Source organism: Erpetoichthys calabaricus, chromosome 2 (genome assembly GCF_900747795.2).
Source record: "Erpetoichthys calabaricus chromosome 2, fErpCal1.3, whole genome shotgun sequence".
NCBI classification, from domain to species: Eukaryota; Metazoa; Chordata; class Cladistia; order Polypteriformes; family Polypteridae; genus Erpetoichthys; species Erpetoichthys calabaricus.
The window spans coordinates 229,987,967-230,009,018 of record NC_041395.2 but is presented as its reverse complement, the minus strand read 5'-3'; the positions used below and the strand labels follow the sequence as shown (position 1 = coordinate 230,009,018).

The following is a 21,052-nucleotide window of genomic DNA, read 5'->3' as shown; positions in this document are numbered from 1 at the left end:
TCCACAAAGGGAGAAAATGAATCGCATATCATAAAGTAGTTTTTATTCTTGAGCTTTCAACCCCTGCCAGGGGTCTTCATCAGAGGATAATGCTTAGACTTACAAGAATCAAAGGCAATATATAGCAAAAAAATTTAAAAATTACGTGTGTGGGGGAGGTGGCTAAGTCAGTGTGATCCGGGTTGGGTGTTGGGTCTACAGTTTATTCATTATGAACATGTTCTTCTTAAGTTTGCATATGCTGGGTTTATGTCCAAATGTCTGTTGATGGCGTTCTCATTTGATATCCAAGGTTCGACCAACTCTCTGGCACTTTTAGTACTGACCTTAAATTTTACTTGTACAGTGGAACCTCGGTTCACGACCATAATTCATTCCAAAACTCTGGTCGTAACCCGGTTTGGTCGTGAACCGAAGTAATTTCCCCCATAGGATTGTATGTAAATGCAATTAATCCGTTCCTGACCATACGAACTGTAATGTAAATATATTTTTTTTTTATATTTTTTTTATTAAAATAAGTTTTTAAGCACAAATATAGTTAATTAAACCATAGAATGCACAGCGTAATAGTACACTAAATGTAAAAACATTGAATAACACTGAGAAAACCTTGAACAACAAAAAAAACTAACACTGCAATAATTAGCGCTACCAACCGCTGGCTAAAAACACTTTTTTTAATGAGTTTTAAGCACTGGGAAAAAATGAACATTTGAAAAATCCGTAATTTAATAAACCACCAAGAAAAGTAACATTGCAACAATGCACACTACGAACCGATCACTGTAAACAGAAGTTTAAACAAAAACAAGCCCAGTGCATTCTTTAACTGCCTTCCTACCTTATACGTCCAGCTCTCTCTGTTGCGCTGCCTGTGAGTATGAGTCTGTCTCTCTCTCTCTCTCTCTCGCGCTGCCTGTGTGTGTGTCTCTCTCTCTCACGCTGCCTGTGTGTGTGTCTCTCTCGGGCGCCTTTGTGTGTCTCGTGTGTGTGTCGCACTTTCTCGCGCTCTCTCTCTTGCTCGCTGCAAAGGAAATGCACCGGGAGAGACTGAACACGTACAAACCGAAAGGGAAACTGGCTTGTTCATATACAGAGTTTGTGGTCATGAACAGATGCAAAAGTCTGGCGAACATTTTTGGTCGTAAACAGATTTGTACGTGTTCCTAGACGTTCGTTAACCGAGGTTCCACTGTACATTGTCCCAGTTAAATGTATGTCCTGTTGATTGAGCATGTGTATAGATCAGTGATTGTGAGTCCTTTCTTCTGACGGCGTTGCGATGTTCCTGTATACGTGTTGCGATTCTTTTTGAAGTTTGTCCTATGTATACTGCTGAGCAAGAACTGCATGGAATGCTTTAAACTGCGTTTCGTGTTTCTGCTGTCGATTTCTTGTTTTTAGCATTAAAGAGGACCGTGCGCAGATTGTTCGTTGGTTTGTGTGCTATTCTGACGCCTGACTTGGCCAGGATGCGCACTGTACCTTCAACCTCCTTGTGGTGATAAGGGAGTGATTGCCAGGTGGGGTGGGGGTTCTTATTCAAGTCGATTGTTTGCTGAGTTTTTTGGCGTCTTCTGTGTAAGCACCGATTAATGAATGTTTTTGAGTATCCGTTTGAAGTGAAAAGATGGAAGAGAGAGCATCTCTCATTCATTTTTGTTTCCTTCGTATTACAATTACAACGGGTGTGGACTCTTCTGAACAGAGTTTTAACACTGCTCCGTTTGAGATACCGGATGGTTTCTGGTGAAGTATAATATTTTGTCTGCGTAGCATGCTTTACGGTAAACACTTGCGGTCAGGGTGGCGTCATTATTTCTTTCGATGTAGATGTCCAGGAAGCTGATGTGTCAGTTAATTTCTTTTTCCATTGTGAATTGGATTGCAGGGAATATTGTGTTGATGTGGTTGTAGAATTCATTCAGCTGGTCATTTTTTAGTATGACAAATGTGTCGTCTACGTAGCGTATTCAAATTTTGGGTGTGAACTGGGATAGAGCCACATTTTCAAATCGCTGCATTACTAGTTCTGCTAGAAGTCCTGATAACGGCGATCCCATTGCCATGCCTTCTTTCTGAGTGTAGTATTTGCCGTTGAAATGAGAGTGAGTTTTTTGCCAAAGTGATATTAGGTGCATTATGTCTTTAATGGACAGTTTGGTTCTTGTCTGTATGGTGGGGTCGCTTTCCAGTCTCATTAATAGTATTTCTTTTTTTTTTTTTTTTAATTTTATTGTAATCATTCCATACAAATAGATCAATTTATAACAAATAGAGAAAAAAATTGAAGACAAATCAAACCACACCCCTGAGGAGGAGAGCTTGGCCAAAGGAGAATTGCTTAGGGCTTTTTAATAAGACAACAATAAACAAAAGAAAGGAAGAAATATATATAGGTAAATAAAAAAAAGAAGGAAAATAAATGCGGTAAGTTATTTCTCTTATTCTAAAATAATATTGATTAGATCCTGCCAGGTTTTGAAAAAATTCTGTACAGATCCTCTGAGAATTTGATTTTTTCCAATTTCAAATAATATAAGACATCGGTTTCCCACTGACTTATCAGAGGAGAGTTAGGATTCTTCCAATTTAACAAAAGTCTGCGTGCCAAAAGTGTAGTGAATGCAATCACCGTTTGCTTGTCCTTCTCCACTTCAAGTCCGTCTGGAAGAACACCAAACACAGCTGTTAGTGGGTTAGGAGGGATTGTGACCCCAAGGCTGTCTGAAAGGCACTTAAAAGATTTTGGTCCAAAATGATGTTAGTTTGGTGCAGGCCCAAAACATGTGACCCAGTGAGGCAGGAGCTTGGTTGCAGCGTTCGCAGGTTGGATCTTGCCCTGGAAACATTTTGGACAGTTTTAAGCGAGACAGATGAGCACGATATATAATTTTTAGTTGAATAATTCTATGCTTTGCACATGTGGAGCTCGAGTGAATTCTCTGCTTTGCTACCTTCCACTCCTTTTCTGATATATTAAGAGATCTTCTTTCCAATGTCCTCTTGGGTCTTTGAAAGGTAGGGACTCAAAGATTTTATATAATACGGAAATGGTGTTTAATTCATCGAAATTGAGCAGTATTTTTTCCAGCATGGTGGAGGGTACGAGGCGAGGAAAATGGGGCAGTTTCTGTTTAACAAAATTTCTAATTTGAAGATAGTGAAAGAAAGTGCAGAGGTGCCACGGATAAAAGATTTTCCATCTTAAAATGCTTTCTAAGTTGGTTCCATATTCTAAGTGAGTAAAGCACAATTGGGTTATTAGTATATTTGCGATAACTTGCATTTATTGGAGAGCAGAGCAGGGAGTATAAAGAAGTACTACAGGAATTTACTTCTATTGCGAGCCAAGCCTGTGTATGTTCGTTTTTTTTGTGTCCCGGTTTTTATGGCTTGTATGTTTGGTACCCAGTAATAAAACTGAAAATTAGGTAACGCCTTGCCACCTTCTGCCTGAGGTCTTTGTAGATAGATAGATAGATAGATAGGGTCGCTCTTCGGATACGTGGGTGTTTTGAGTTCCAAATGAATGAGGTTATTATTGAATCTAATTGCTTAAAAAATGATTTATTGATATATATTGGAATGTTTTGAAATAAAAAAAGAAGTTTAGGAAGGATATTCATCTTAACAACATTAATTCTTCCGGCTAGAGTGAGATGAAGGGTTGACCATCTATGCAAGTCTTGCTTGATTTTTTCCATACAGATGGCAAAATTTTGTTGAAAAAGAGCTTTATATTTACTTGTGATATTTACCCCTAGGTATTTAAACTGATCTGCTATGGTAAAAGGTAGGGTTGCCCAATCTAATATTATATGCTTGTGAATTCACTGGAAAGAGTATGAGACCGGATATCTTTTGAAATTCTGTTAGTGCTGTTAGAACTGCAGGCCCAATGTTTTCTGGGTCTGATATATATAAAACCATATCATCTGCATATAGAGAAATTTTCTGTTCCAGTCCTTCTCTGATAATCCCCTTTATCTGATAAGAATTTCGACAGTGAACCGCCAGTGGTTCAATGGCGATTGCAAACAGCAGTGGTGACAAGGGACATCCTTGTCTGGTACCACGTTCTAGCGCTGGTGAATATATAACATTAAACAAGCGTCAGAGATTGGAAGATAGGTGTCGGCCTTTAATAAATCCTGTTTGATCCTGTGATATTACCGAGGGCAGCACTTTCTCCATCCTTCTAGCTAGAATTTTTGAGAGTATCTTAATATCATTATTCAGGAGTGAAATTGGTCTGTATAATGCACATTGTAACAAATCCTTATTTTGTTTGGGAAAGACAGTGATTAATGCTTGACGAAATGTTTGAGGTAGTATTTGGTTGTCTCTAGCTTCTGTAAATGTTGCCAATAAGAGGGGAGCTAGCTGAGTGGAGAATTTCTTATAAAATTTTACGGGGTAACCATCAGGGCCTGCTGATTTCCCGCTTTGAAGTGACTTTATAGCATCTAGTAATTCTGATAGCGTCAGTGGTTTATCCAGTTCCTCAGCAGTTAAAGCATCTATTTGTGGTGTCTGTAATGTATCTAGAAATGCATTAGATTGTGTGTTGTCTTCTTTGAACTCAGTAGAATATAAGGATTTATAATAATCTCTAAATGTGTGCAATATATTTTTATGGTCAATGATTTCTTCTCCGTTCATATTGGTGATTACTGGGATTGCATTGCGAACTTCTTGTTTGAGAATTTGTTGAGCTAAAAGCTTTTTAGCTTTTTCTCCGTGTTCATAGTAATGATGTCTTGACTTTTATAAATAAGTTGTTCAGTTTCTTTAGTTAAGATGTTAAATTCTGTATGCAGGGCCTGACTTTTCCTGTGAAGAGCTTCACTTGGACGCCTGGCTTGTTGTTCATCTATTCTAGTAATTTCGCTTCTTAGCTCTGACACTTTCTTGGTTTCTAATTTTTTTCTGTGGGAAAGATATGAAATAATCTGTCCTCTTAAGAAGGCCTTTAAAGTGTCCCAGAGTGTTCCTGCAGAGACCTCTGTGGGCATGTTTGTCTCTAGGAAGAAGCTGATTCTGTGCAGTTCTCGTCTGCCGATAGAAGAGGGTTAAGACGCCATCTGCGAGGTGAGTGAGAGGGGCTTAATGATTTTAGCTCCAAGACTAGAGGGGCATGGTCAGAGATAACAATTGTGTCGTATTTGCAAGATTTAATTGTAGGCAGGAAATTATCTATAATAATAAAAGGCAAAGCCCTCACTGACTGACTCACTCATCACTAATTCTCCAACTTCCCGTGTAGGTGGAAGGCTGAAATTTGGCAGGCTCATTCCTTACAGCTTACTTACAAAAGTTAGGCAGGTTTCATTTCGAAATTCAAAGCGTAATGGTCATAACTGGAACATATTTTTTGTCCATACACTGTAATGGAGGAGGCGGAGTCACGTATCGCGTCATCACGCCTCCTACGTAATCACGTGAACTAAAAACAAGGAAGAGATTTACAGCACGAGTCACACGCGGGAACGAAGGTAAATGACGTTAATTTTTGACTGTCTTTTAATACTGTGTAAGCATACATATTAACACATGTGCAATTACACGTGTGCATTTACGGGGTGATTTCTCAGGCTTAAAAGCTCACCTTTTATCAAACGCGGGAACAAAGGTAACTGACATTGTTCACTGTCTTTTAATACTGTGTAACCATACATATTAACACATGTGCAATTAAACGTGTGCATTTACGGGCTGATTTCTCAGGCTTAAAAGCTCGCCTTTTACTAAAAAGGTAAATGCAAAACTATTTTCAATCAGTTTATTGAAACGCTCCCGTTAAGGATTGCAATAACATATTCGCGAGATAAAAGAACGAAGTAGGGGGAAATGGAGGAAGAGCCGCGAACAGCTAAGAGCAAAAAATTAATTAAACAATTGAGAACGGAGCGAGTTAAGCATACAAGCATGTTCATAAGGGAAAGAAAGCACGGTGTAAAACGTAACTTTAAATTAAGTTTATAGAAACGCTCCCGCTGCGGATTGCAATAACATATTCGCGAGATAAAAGTTTAATGAGAACACACGAGGTATAAACGAACCACACGCCGTGGCGCAACGTTAGGGGCAACAGTTTCAACCATTCTATGATCTGCTTCTCGCAACTGAAAGACGGCACATGGCGGATGTTAGCCGACTTGCTGACCGCAACGTTAGGGGCTTCAACTCTGGCGCTGACGCCACATCTCAGTGCCAACACTTTGCAGACTGTACTTAAAAGACACGCCCTCCTCACTGGACAGTTAAAAACACCAATCAAACTAACGATGACATCAAGTATTACCCAATCAAAAGTAGGAAAGGAGGCATCTTCATAAAATGCGTGTGGGATGATTTGCATGAGACGCTGCTTTAAAAAAAAAATGATAAAAAAAATACGGGATAAATCCCGTCCAGTATTGATAAGCCAGAAGTCTGTATAACCATCAGCATCAAGTGACTCCGTGAGAACCCTAACTACAAAGAGGACTATTTCATTTATGTTAGGTAGAATGCCCAAAGGGGACTGGGCGGTCTCGTGGCCTGGAACCCCTACAGATTTTATTTTTTTCTCCAGCCTTCTGGATTTTTTTTTTTTGTTTTTTCTGTCCACCCTGGCCATCGGACCTTACTCCTTCTTATGTTAACTAAGGTTGTCTTATTTTAATTTCTTATTTGTCTTTTATTCTTCTTTTCTTCATTATGTGAAGCACTTTGAGCTACTTTTTGTATGAAAATGTGCTATATAAATAAATGTTGTTGTTGTTGTTGATTCAAAACGGGACGCGCAATTTCATTCTCAAACGCGGCACGATTCCGTATTTTAAAGGACGGGTGGCAACCCTACAGTGCCAGGTAACCACCCATACAATCAGATTGTGATTCAGACTAGGAATGCAATGAATGTAATTACCCCGATCTACATACAAGGCGAAAGTCTTGCAACTTTCAAAGATGATGGTTTGGGATAATTAGTACTTATTAAGTACACCATGGAACATAAAAGAGCTTATGAAGCCTTGATCCGAAAAAAGCAAGATCTCAGAGATCGTAAAAAAAAAAAAGGAGGTAATGTCGTTTTACTCGCTGTAGATTTTAGTCAAACATTACCAGTTATTCCACGAGGGAGACCAGCAGATGAACTCAACGCATGTTTAAAATCCATGCTTCTCCCACGGTCGGTTATATGTCGCGTGTTCTCGGGTAGGTACACCAAAAAATGTATACATTTAAGCATGTAATGGGCAAAGAAAAAATGAGGTATACCCGAAGGCACTGCAGTAGTACTCAATGTAACTTTACTTCTTAAATGTTAATGTTTTACTGTTTAATAATTTATACGCTTCTTATATATTGTTCAAATTCTTTTATCAAAATACCAGTGACAGCGCAATGCACGATAACATGGAGTGAATACACCATATGCATCTGCCCACGGCCGCCCTGGTGTGCGCAGATAGGAGTTGATTCTAAAATAAAATAAACATAAAAAGAGTAATACAATCATCACCCATAAAGCGGATAGCGGACGTGACGTATTATATGTGTACCACATTTCAAGTCAATAGGTTAAACGGTTTGCAAGCTACAGGTGATTTAAAATCCTGGACAGACCAACGAAAAGCCACGGTAGCAAATTATAGAAGAAGATTTTACTGTTTAATAATTTATATTTATATGAAATGTGCTTCTTATATATTACTTCATATTCTCATATGATAATGATGTTAATGTTGTTTATATTGATTTCTATGTTATTGTAAGTGCATCTATGTGTGTATATGTATGTATGTATGTATGTGTATATATATATATATATATATATATATATATATATATATATATATAAAAAAATGTATATATAATATATCTCTATATGTGTGTGTATATGTATATATATATGACAGCAACACTCATAACAATGACAACACAATTACATTGACAATCATGTTAAGTTATTTTTAAAATGTTTCATTTACTTTTTCATAACCTCTTTAACACACTACTTCTCCGCTGCGAAGCGCGGGTATTTTGCTAGTTATCTATAAAAAAAAAAAAAAATCAATTCTTGAGTAGCTATAATGCACTGGTGAGTAGAACGAATATGTTGAGTTTGGGTTAAGAAACCTCCAGGGGTCTGATAAGTTGTGGTCATTTAAAAATTGTGTAATTGTCTTTGCAGTGTTAGATGTCGTCCCCCCTGTCACAGGAGTCCTATCTAAGAGTGGATTTAAAACACAATTAAAGTCCACAGCCATTATAATTTTATGAGTGTTCACATTGGGAATGGATGCAAATAGATTTTGCATGAATTCCTTATCATTGACATTGGGTGCATAAACATTTATCAAAATCATTTTTCTGTTAAATAAGTTGCCCATGACCACCACATATCTCCCTTCAGGGTCCGAAACTACATCTGATGCTACAAATGGAACTGTTCTGTGTATGAGAATTCCCACCCCTCTAGTTTTCTTTATAAAGCTAGAATGGAACATTGTGCCAGTCCAGTCTTTTTGTAATCTGAACTGATCCTTGCTTAGTAAGTGGGTCTCCTGTAGAAATACTGTTTTAGCGTTTAAGCCTGTTAGGTGAGAGCATACTTTCTTTCTCTTTAATTCATGATTCAGGCCTTTAACATTCCAGTTCACAAAGTTAACTGTCCCATCATGAAGACATTGATTCTGAGTTTTTAATGTCATTTTATAGTCTTAACTGGTAGTGAGGCAGTTTTAATCTTAATTTCAAAATTCCCCATCAGTTATTGCATTTTAGCCTATTGTTGCATTGATATTTATAGTTATAAGGATTAGAAGAATAGATTAGATATAGCCTGCTCTCCTTCTCTCCCCCTTTATCCCCCCATTTTGCCTCCCCACTTGAGGCTTGATCCCACTTCGCAATGTCCCAGTCCTGTGACATACAAGTAGATGGAGCACGTCCAAAACAAAACAAACCCCACCCCGCAGCGGCGTTAGAGAATTAAAACAAAGATATGTATTGCAGCTGAGTTCTAAATACTATCTGCCGAAAATATAATAGCAGTCTTTAATCCTAAAATAATCTTCAGCAATTTTAAGATATTAAGATAATAAAAGAAAGAACCCTGGGAATGATTTTAAAAAGTAGTCTAAGATATAGTAAATCTTAATGTGATAGTATAATGTAATAGTAGAAATAGCATTAAACCAAGGGTATGATGTTAAACAGTCTACTTTAAGGTAGTGTAAAAAAAAAAAAAAATACAACCCTACTTTAATTTCTTCAACACACTCACGTCTATAACTGTAATTAAGACAAACATATAATGTCCAAGTAAAGAAAAGGATGTTCAGTATAATTATAATACCAGTCTCTTTAAAAGTGGATCCAAAGGCAGATGATAGGTCCTTCCCATGTCTTGACAGAATACGGCTCCTTATTAACTTTCAAAAAAAGTGTCGGAAACAGCTTCTTTAGTTCCTTTTCAGCTTCTTCCTTGCTTGGAAATACATAATATTGGTCTTGAACTTCCACTTTCAGTTTGGCGGGATACAAGAGGCTGTATTTGATATAGGCTTTCTGTAGCAATTTTTTAATGTTAAAGTAGGCAGCGCGTTTTGCAGCTGTTAATGGTGAAAAGTCGGAGAAAATACGAATAAGATTATTTTCAAATATAATCTGTTGCTTGTGTCTGAGAAGTGCCATCACATCAGGCTTATATCGTAATCGCTCGAAGCAGACAATAAAAGACCTTGGTTTAAAGGTGCTTGATCTGTATGTGCGATAAGCAGCTGCTATCTCAATGTCGAGTTTAAAATCATCTCCAATTATTTTAGAGTAATTCTACTGCAAATTTCACTGGGTTTGACCTTTCTCGTTTCTCAGGTATACCCTCAATTCTTATATTGTTTCTTCTGTACCCATCTTCCAGGGCCGCAAGTCTGTCTCGGAGTTTTTTGCATTCGGAATTCACAGTGTTAGATTTCTTAAGCTCATTCTTGTTATCCTTCTTAAGCTCATTTATGGCCGTAGCCATGGCAGTGGCCAGTGTAGCGATTATCTCTTTCAGTTCGGACAGTTCGTTTCAGATTTCGTGCTCCGCGAGTGGAAATGCAGCTCCTGTTACAGCAGGTGCTGCAGACTCAGGAGTAAATGAGGGCCTTTTCTATTCTCGAATGATCCTCAGAAATCGGCGATCCAGCACGACCTGTATCACTTGCACCTTCGCTCCCATTTTCACTCTCAACTGGAGACGACACAATAGAGCGGGGTCCAAGGAAATCTGCACATTTGTCCGCCTGTTCCAGGTCAGTCTCCGAGAGGCCATACCTTGCACTCGGGCCGGATGTCTGTCCAGACTTTCATGCAGCTTTAAGTTTATTTTCCGGTTCTTTCTGACTTTTCTTCTGCTTACTCATGCTTGTGTATTGTAGTGGAAGTTCCTTGGTCAGGTTAAATACAGGATACCTCTAAATAATATGAAATACGTGGGAAAATAAAGCCGCTGCTAGCGGAGCTCTGCTTCAGACGTCCATCTCGTATAACGGACGAGACCAACCAGTCTCAATAATAGTATTTCTGTGGCCAGATGAATCGGAATCATGGTGTATAGCGACACAACGTCAAATGAGACCATGAGCTCGTCCTCGGCAATGGATACATCTTTCAAGCGCTGTAATGCCAACTCATTGCTTTTCACCGAATATTCTGAGTCATAAGTTAAATGTTTGAGTAACTGGAAGTGTCTTTTTGACAAGTTGTAAGACCACTGGTCTGAATTTCAGTGGTGTTTTATGTATTTTTGGGAGTCCATAAAATTCAGGGCAGTTAGCATCGTTGGACTTCATTTTGTAATAATTCTTTGCAGTTTTCGATCAAAAGACAGCTCTCCACCACAGAACACAATAAATGATGATCTGCTTCTCGCAACTGAAATAGGGCACCGTGGCGGATGTTTGCCGAATGGCAGACCAACTACAAGCATTATCTGGTAGGTAACCACCCACACAATTCAGGTCGTTGACTCAGACTACAAATGCAATGAATATATATATATATATATATATATATATATATATGTATGTATGTATGCGTGTGTGTGTGTGTGTGTGTATATTTATTTATTTATAACTCATGCTCAGTAAAAGTTTTTTAAAGGCCAAATTTAGTCGATAGTACACATCCTAATTTTTCATAACCCATTGTTCAGCAGAATATTACATCATCCCCTTAGGTGAAAACTGTTGTTTGAAAATAAGTGAAGTTAGGTTAGGTAATGTTCAGCACTTTTTAGTAGCTGTATACTTTTCTACTAATGTGGAAAATGTTAGAAACATTAAACTTTGGAAAGGTTTTATTAACATCTTCTTACCTCTTGCTTCATTGTCTTTCACTTTTAAATTTAATGGAAGCAAATGTAATCTTTATTTGTCTAAAGAGAAATTTGAAATAATTTATCATTCAGAGTTAAATATCTTATATATAATTCACCAACGTACTCACTCACTCACGTCTGTCCGAAGCCAAATGCGCAGTCGCCTTCTGCGCAGCTGCCCGAAAACCTTACGAGACCGACATCGCGGCAGGCGGCGGATTTACGGCCGCGAAAATTCAAAGAGAAAGGCGACTTTGACCGACATCCAACCACAACATCGCGGCAGGCTGCGGATTTACGGCCGCAAAAATTCAAAGAGAGAGGTGACTTCGATTAAAGATCTAGAGGCCTGAAAGGCAATTTCGACTACAGCTCGAGTTCTAATTACGCATTCATTCAATACACCTATATCAGGTTTGTGGTGCTTATACTTATTACTATTCCACTCGTGCCTGTTTCATCTTACGTTGTCGAAACGGGCTCTTTCTCTAGTAAAAAATAAACACAGGATTCAAATTTTGTTCAAAAGTCTTTAAGTCACATAAAATTCAAGGTAAATTTAGAATAGAAACAGTTACATGATTTTCAGTTCAAATACAGTACGTGGGGTTTCAGAAAATTCAGCATGTCAACATTTTCATTGTAAGGCTCGCTCTATTCTTTAAACAAATGTGTCCTGCAGCAGGGAAAGATGTTCTGATTGCATTAATGTAGCAGGAAGGCAATGATGGACCCTAACAAGGTTGGAGAGTCCTTTTGTAAGCTTGCTGATATCACCTTCAGTGATAAACATTGATAAGAAATCAACAGGTTATATCTCTTACCTGCAATACCATTTTACTGGGTTAACACAGTATTCTCTCCATCCATCCATTTTCATAATCTGCTCATCCAAAACCCGCTTTTCCGAGGGGTAGCTGGAGCCTACCCCTGCAAGCATTGGTCATAAAGCAGGAACATCATCTGAACAGGGTGTTGGTCCATTATTGAGCTATATATAGCAATAGTTTCCAAAACAACCTATTGACAGTACTTCTGTAAACCCAGCTATTTGTTAGAGTGACGAGTTTCATGTCGTTGTACGTTTCTTTGAAGAGGCTACAGTTCATATGCATAGGGTTAAGCAAAAAAATACGCTGCCTTACGGCTACCAGACATATGTGTGGGAATTTGTGCTATTTCTCAATCGCCAATTTTGTCTGATTATTCAGAAACCTATTCTGTTGTATAATTTGATGAAATATTGTAACCTTCTAAGATTTTATTGGAAGTGGTACTCTTGACTGTTGTGTTCTTCTATACCAGGATATTTATTTTCCAGATGCTCAATACTGGTCTCTCCCTCTGTATGTGTGTGTGTGTGTGTGTGTGTGTGTGTGTGTGTGTATGTATATGTATGTACATATATATACAGGTAAAATTCCATTACAACGAATATCTTTACAACGAAATTTTCATTACAACAAAGTATTTTTATGGTCCCGACAGCTTCCCCATATGACATGAGTCTATAGAAATCTTGTTACTACGAAGTACATTCACAGCAGATACTTTCATTATAACGAAGTGCACAAAAGACCTTGAAATGCTTGAATGAATCATCCACAGAGCAGTTAGTTTTGTGGCCGCAGCTCAGTTGTGCACAATAATCCCAAACAGAAACACTGTCATTTTTTTTTCTTTCTTTGATTCCTTGTACTGTGTTTTTTTTTTTTGCCTTTTTTGTTTCCTGCTCTTTTCAGTGATACCTTTTAGTTACTGCTCGTCAACATTTGAAAAACATCCATTGGAATTTCACTCATTGTCACCCTCCTATAGAAACGGCAGACATGAAAAAATAACAGTTCATATTAGAAAAAACAAACTAACTTTTTGCAGCTCTTGATTGCGACAAAAAGAAAAAAGACGTTGCCAGTGAATTCGGAATTTCGCTATCGTTATCAACGCTGTCAACTTTCTTGAAAGACGGAGCAAAAAAGTAGAAAAATCTCGGGTTGCAAGCCGTTTTTATGTGGTTCAGTGAAACTCATTCAAGAAACATTCCTATTAATGCGGCACTCATTCAAGGTAAATGTGAGGTTTGTAAACTCTCTTGGGACCTCCCACAACTGGACAGCAAGCCGAATAGCGTCCTGAAGTGAAATCTCCGCGTCTGTACAGGGCAATAGCAGATATGCTGCGTCTCTCCGCCAAAGTAAACAGTGTCATGCTTGGGTCACTGATTTGCACAGAAACACAGAAGATTGTAGAGACAGGAACTTTATTCAAACACTGCAAACAAACATTTGTCTCTTTTTCAAAAGTTTAAACGTGCTCCTTGAGAAGACGGTGATGACAAATCCGTCTCACAATTAAAAGAATGCAAACATATCTTCCTCTTCAAAGGAGTTTGTGTCAGGAGCATGGAAGGACAGAGATAGAGAAAGGCAAACAAACGATCCGCAACTGACAAGTGCTTTTGGATTTTTAAGTCTGCAAAGTACCGCGCGTATCACGCGATAGATCAGCCACAAATAAGCCCAGCAGCGAGGGAACGATGTGAAGGTAGTCTTTCAGCATCTTTTTTTAACCTGTAGGGGTGCAATCAGCCCCCCAGCTCACAACAGAAAAGATCTTGAGGGGTGATGCAAGGTTAGGAGCACGTAAATTGTAAATGCAGATACTGTAACAGGATTGCTTGATCACTGACCTGGCCACGACTCTGCCTGACTGCTGTGTCTGTGTATAGCAGAGTGGCAGATCACGCTACAATAAATACCTGTGCCGCTCCTGTTTCAAGCTGAGTAAAGCTGGTTTTGCTAAAGTACTGAGACTAAGCCTTGTATTTTGGGGTGCAAGACAGGGACTTATAGCACAACCCTGATCTTTTATGATTTGCTTCTGTGGCGCTTCATTGCAGCGCTGTGAGCCTCCTATTGCCCTGCCCCAGCAACAGACAAACAATCTTCCACAGACGCTGCAATCGCGCTTCAGGACGCACTTCAGTGTGTCGTTCCCGTTGGGTGGGGGTCTCAAAAGAGTTCAGAAACCTCACGGTATGAAGAAGAAATAATGATTCGGCTCCAGATTGATAACTGTGCAGCTCACAACATGCTTCCACATTTAGATAATGTTCGCATTGAATTCCTCCCACCCAATTGCACGGCAGCGCTTCAGCCATTGGTTGTGGGCATCATTCGCACCCTGAAAGTGTAGTATCGCAAGGAAATGCTGAGAAAAATTCTCGTCAGCATAACTTGTAGGCAGGAGGAGATTAAAGTTAACGCGAAAGAAGGTATTGAAATGATTGCAAATGCCTGGATACAAGTTAAAGAAAGCACTATAGTAACAAATACAGAATCTCATTACAACAAAATTTTCGTTACAACGAAATATTTTTTTAGGCCCCTGTGAGTTCATTGTAACCGAATTTTACCTAATATATATATATAAAATACACACACACACACACATTTTTTTTCATCAATATATTAGGGCTGGGAATCAATTAAAAAAAAATTAATTACATAAATCATGAAGTAAATATTCACTGAATCACAAAATTAATATAGAATCAACAGAAATACATTTTTAAAAATGTAATCCATAGCTTAAACTTAATGACCTGAAACCTGACAGTTTAACAAAATACTACTTGAGGAAGTACAACCTGAACTTGATTGCCTTCCTAAAGGGCAAGTTAAAAACAAGGCCAATATAATAATTCACATATTGGTATGGCATATGAGACACAGACGTGTCAAAGTAAAATTAAACGACTGTAGACATTGAACGCATTGCTAAAGTCTGATTTAAATGAAATCATTAGCATCTCTTAAATAGGCATTACCATCAATAACTTGATAATAAAATTACTGTGTACAGTATACTCTATAAAGTGTTTTTCAACTGGTGTGCAGTGAGAGCTATCCAGGTGTGGTGCATAGGACCGCCTGTATATAATGGCAAAGGGACGAAGCAGCTGGGGAAAGTGCTTCCAAAGTGCTTACTACTAGTTGATGTGTCTGCAAATGCCAACCTCCAAGCTGCTTTTTTTTTTCCTCCCTCTCTGGTATCTCTGATAGTCCCACCCCTTTGGACAGTTTAGCAAGTGTATAGATTTAATGCTTTTATGGTTTGAAGAATCGTGGTGTGCCTTGGTATTTTTTGGGTTACGTAAAGTGTGCCACCACAGATAAATGGTTGAAAACACTGCTCTCCTACACCTTTGCTCCTAGCACACTAAAAAAGTTCTGTAACCTACTTGGGATACTGGCAAGGTAAATACAGAGATGCTAGAGACTTGTTTTCTTTTAGTGCAAAAAAAAAAAAAAAATTGTTTTGCATGTATGTGATATGGCATTAATTGCTTTTCTTACAAAAACTTGACATGAAAAAAAGAAAATGTAATTTTTACCTTTGCTACTTTAGTATTGCTCCAGGACTACCATAAATTGTTCATGCTTATTATATGGCCCTTCCCTGATTGGATCCTGGTTATTGCATTTTCTTGGCCGCTTTGCTTGCCTTATACTTGTATCTTACTCTCAATAACAATTCCACCTTATCATTCCTAACAAAATAATCTGTACTTTTGGGGGTTTTTTTGTAAGCCTAAATTAATGTCTACCATGGAGGACACTTCTCCCTGTTTCCATCGATGCATGAATGCCCAGTGAGGGTGAATGGCTACATCATACAAGTTTTCGACTGTTATAGTAAGGGTGGAGATGCTTTCATCAAACAACACTTTGTGACTGATGGTTTTGGAAATGGCCTTAAATTTCTTTCTAAAATGGGCAGGAACCGTGAAAAGCACAGACTGAAATACTTTAGGGTGGCAATCTAAGTAAAATTGGAGTTCAATTATATTGAATACATTACACTTCAGATATGCCTGGTTAACAAATTAACTCTTCTTACTGAAAAATATAAACAGTTAAGACTAAGATCATAATATTTTTCATATGCAGAGTTAGTGAGTAATCATTGTGTAACAACTTTGAAGGATTTGGTTTTAAGCTGATGTTCCATTCAGATACACTGCTGCAGACTTGTGTTTGAATGCTGAGCAGGATATTCTGCAGTTGACGTTTGCTGTACCCAACACCAGGTTGACTCTTTTTAATTATTCAAGTGTTTCATTTATTCCATTTCTAAATTATATTTCTGTCTGTGGAACTTCGTTAGTTTTTAAATGGGTAGATGTTTTCAATGTCTACTTTTTCCATATGTAAGACATTTGCCTGTATATCTAACAATTTTGCACGGACTAAAGTTATCAAACTTACTTTAAGCATACATTTTTATATAGCAGACTTATTTGCTTGTAAGTATCCTTAGATTGCCCACTGTAGACTGTCTTTCCTCTTATTAGAGCAGAAGTAAGGCGTTTTCAAAAATGTTCATTTATTTGTGTGTGAGGTGTGGTCAGAGCAGATTAAGTTAGGGTGGGTGAAGGTATTGTGATGGCATATACCCCTTTCTTGTTTTAATGGTTTGTTTGAACATATTTTAAAGAAAATAAGATTGATGTGTAAAGTGTAATTTGTAAGTATTCCAGTCTACTATGTACACAGGATTTTTGCATATTTTCTGTTAATTCTGCTTCAAGATAGAGAAGGGGACATAATGGCTGTTTAGTGCTTTATTTTTTAACAACAAATTTTAAAGCGTAACTCCCTATAAAGGGGTGTGGTATCTGTTTTTTTTAACAGGGTGTATGTTTAATGGTTTGCTTTTTATAAGCCTGGTTAATACATTTGTGCCTGCTTACCTTAATTGCTATTTATTTTCAGTTTATCTTTTTTCAACTTATTACCATAATGACTATAGCGCAACTGTTTCAAATCTCTGTGTATATTTCTCTTGGATGGTGCTCTTTAGAATGATAAAAGGAAACTATTGATTACTAATGTGTTTTTCAAAAAATGTCATCCTGTTTATGAAATAATTTACTATTGTTTGTTTCAGCTCTTCAGCATGCTGGGAAGCACATGGAGGATTCCATTGTGGCCTCATACACTGCACTGTTACTGGGCTGTCTTTGCCAGGGGAGTCCTGTAAGTTTATTTTCGTGTAGCTCCTATTTTTGTTTAATACACACTTTAGTGCCCTTAGTATTTTAATTATATGTTATGCTTTATATAAACATGACTTTATTTGGAAAGATTAGCCTTTACCTAGAATATGTGCTGTTATCGAAGCATTGGAAGAACTGTAACTTTTAGCCATTTGTACTTAATATGGTTAAGTGATGCACATTGTATGTTTCACAATATAAGCAGTCTATATTTTTTAATCCATTTTCCGCTCAGCTTATGTGTTACATATTCAATTAGACAAACTGAAAGCAACAAAGGTCCTTGTGCATAGCAGTCAACATTAAGTAACACATTGACCAAAGTGAGAAGTGAATACCTGTACCTGCACCTGTCGTCTTGTATTTTGTTTGACTTTTTTTTTTTAACACTATTCAGATACTGTTATTTATGGGTTAAGCATATAAGTATTTCAGGTATGTTCAGTAATGTACTTGCACCAGCTGGCAATTCTATCTGGTAGAGTAGTGCAAATTTGAAATGTTTTCTGACATATTTAACCTGTCTCCAGAAAAGGCTAGAGCTTTGAGTCCTGGTCTAGTCTCAGCAACAGTCTTTCTAATTATATAATTTAATATGTGGGTAATGGTTTTAATGTATGGGTATTACAAAGTTTATATGCCATACTTAATGAAACATTGTATATTTTTTATCTTTTTCCAAGATATGTTACAGTATTAAATACACCACTTGCTGTAGTGTTTTAAAAAAAAAAAAAAAAAATACTAATTTAAGACCACTTGAGTATGATAACATGGAATTAAGTAGCAAAGCAGCTAAAATTTCATAAGTGGTCATCTTAGAAACATATTGACATTTGTTAAGAGCTTTATGCACCCTGGTGGTTAAAAGCATTACTTTTTTGTGTTTTTTGCGTAGTTGCATTACGTACAGTATGGAAGTTGAAAAGCACATTGGTTCCTAGATTCAGAAACAAGCGTAGACATACTCATTAAAAAAAAAAAAAGCTTTATTTTCTCTTTTAATCTTTATTGTGTTTTCAGTGAAATTAGCATTTTGTGGGTGAATTCTGATATTGGCAAGTAGGGATCATCGTGTCTGAAAGTGGAGTCAAACTTGCTTTCTGCAGATGGAGAGGGTCTTTGATCCGTGCAACTTTGTGCTTAACTTAAGTGGATCCAGAAACCAGATGGGTGAAGATTTTAAAAAAATACACTACATATATATAATTTTAAAAAGTAAAAAACAGACAAATTTTGAAACATTGTTGATAAAGTTTATAGTTATTACAACAGTATCAATTAAAATATTGCTGAAATAGTTTATAGTTACAACAGCATCAAGTAGTACACAAAAATAGGGATGTGAAAAGAACCAGATACTTTGGTACCAAGTTGGTACTAAAATGCCGAAAATGTAATGGTACTTTCATTTTTTTTTTTGTCCCCAGGATGAGTGACTGTAAATAGATGTATTAGTTCAGAAGGTACAATAATACTAGATAAAAGCAAGAGTAAAAATGACATTTGAAATGGCTCATTACTAGTAACACATCTTAAGAAACCAGCAAAAGTAATGTCTGGAAATTGCATAACACCGATTATGGTGTTAGCTCAGAAACAGATTTCTGCTTGCTTTGAGAGTACATAACATCATTGATTGGATGTGAGTTGTAATTGCTTAACTTGGATTGTTTTTCGTGAAAAAAATTTTGCTTTCTAAAAACATTTTTTACACTGTCCAAATAAAGGAATGGAGGATTTGCATTCATTCGTGGATTGTTCATCTGCAGATATCCCTCTGAACATCCATCCATTTTCTAAGAACCATAGAGGTTATGCGTACAAGACTGAGGTGGCAGTGATAACAGTTGCAGATAATGTAGCTTTTTGGTTCCTCTGCACCAGCGATAAAATTAGCTGCTCCATTTGTTAATACCAACATAAAATTTATATAGCGTTTCAACACTTAGCGCACGTCTCTCTGATATGACAAGTACTGTATTAACAGACATGCATCCCAGAAACACTTAATACAAGTAGTGCCAGTCCAGTAAATGTTCCAATTCTGGATTTGTACATAGAATGCGTTGTGCATTAACAAAGTCTGATCACTCATGGTGGATTCTTTGTAAACAGCTCAACAATGGCTGTTTTTACAAGACTTTTTGAATAATGGATTCATATAAAATTGACAGGTATAATTTTACACAATTCTTTGTTTCATCTTTTTAAGTCTGCACAAATGCAAAAAGTGATTTGGACATTTAAAGAAAGCTGGGGTTTTGTAACATTTGAAATTTCAATCAGTTTGGATCATCCATTAAATATTAATTTTGTTTTGACCAATGGGTCAAATATCAATCTTACAATATCAAATGTTAGAAGCCTAACAGAGGAATTCTCTGACAACCAGCTTTTAAAAGCATGTTGTTACTAAAACAGTTTTAAAGAGTTTTATTTAAATGAAAATATAGGCAGTCTCCAAGTTAAGAACACCCAACCTAATCACAGCTCATACTTATGAACCTGACTGGCATAAAGCCTATTAAATTAAAAATTTGAAGAAGAAACGTTTATACTCTGCAACAGGCAGCTGCAAAAGTGTGTGTGCTCGAATTATGTGCACCCCGTTTACAGTTCAGGCAATCAGTAAATGACACTTTGATTGCAGAATCTCCCCAGAACTCCAACCCCCTCATCTCCCAAAGTTTTTTTTATCCTTTTACATATAAATCTCACAAGTCTGTACCAACTTAAGGCTTCATTTGGAACAAGGCATTTAACTGTACGGTATGTCAAATTGGCCATAAACTAATTACAGTGTACAGGTCATTCCAGTTGAGGCTTTGTGAGTCTGCTTTGGATGACCAGTACACATATTGTAACTGCCGGTGCGGACTAGCACAAATTGATCGACTCTTATCTTCTGCACACAGGCTCTGTAAAAGGCAGTGCTCCTCAACCACTGAGTCACACCGTTGGTGGGTCACCTAAGTGATCTGCAGCACTGCACAATGTGTTTCCCCGTTTCTAAGTGAATTTGTTTCGCTAAGGGGATGGTTTGCAATTGCTGTTAGAGGGTTGTCAATGAATTTGTAAAAGGCAACACTGGGTTGCCGGATAATAAAGGCTCAGAAGCACTGGTGAAAAAAAAGGCGGTGCGGGCTGAATGCGTAAGAATTGGCCAAGTGGAGAAGCATCAATTATAACAAACATTAAAGGCCAGTGCAAGAGTCCGAAAACATGACACCCTGTGAAATAATAACAAAATATACAGCAATATGGCGTTATTACTGTGCCTAGTTTTGGCATTCTCTTGAAAAATATATTACCTATTGCCTTCCTGTGTCCCTTATACAGAAAGTTACTGCTAAATATGAGCAAACTTTGCCATGCACACTATGCACATTTAGAATATGATGTGTATGCTAAGTGGACCTTGCATATGCATTGCACACTGAAAGGGAATATTTTTTGAAAAGGATCCTCTGATCTATCTTTTTGTACAACTGGTCACTGCTTTATTCTCAACTTGTGGTTACCAGAAATTTTTAGTTTACTATTTACAAATAACTATGATATTTCTTATCATGTTATATTTTGAACAGCCCACTTGTTTAAAAATGAACTTATTTTCATAGGTTTAT

General features: G+C 37.4%; 1 protein-coding gene across 1 annotated transcript in view; it reads left to right on the top strand.

Moving 5' to 3' along the window:
- The window catches only part of waplb (WAPL cohesin release factor b), a 266,382-nt gene that overhangs the window by 231,272 nt on the left and 14,058 nt on the right, over nucleotides 1-21,052 (top strand). Inside the window, exon 18 of the mRNA XM_051922842.1 lies at nucleotides 17,315-17,403. Within this exon, the coding sequence (XP_051778802.1) occupies nucleotides 17,315-17,403 (89 nt within the window). The remainder of the gene's footprint in view (nucleotides 1-17,314; nucleotides 17,404-21,052) is intronic.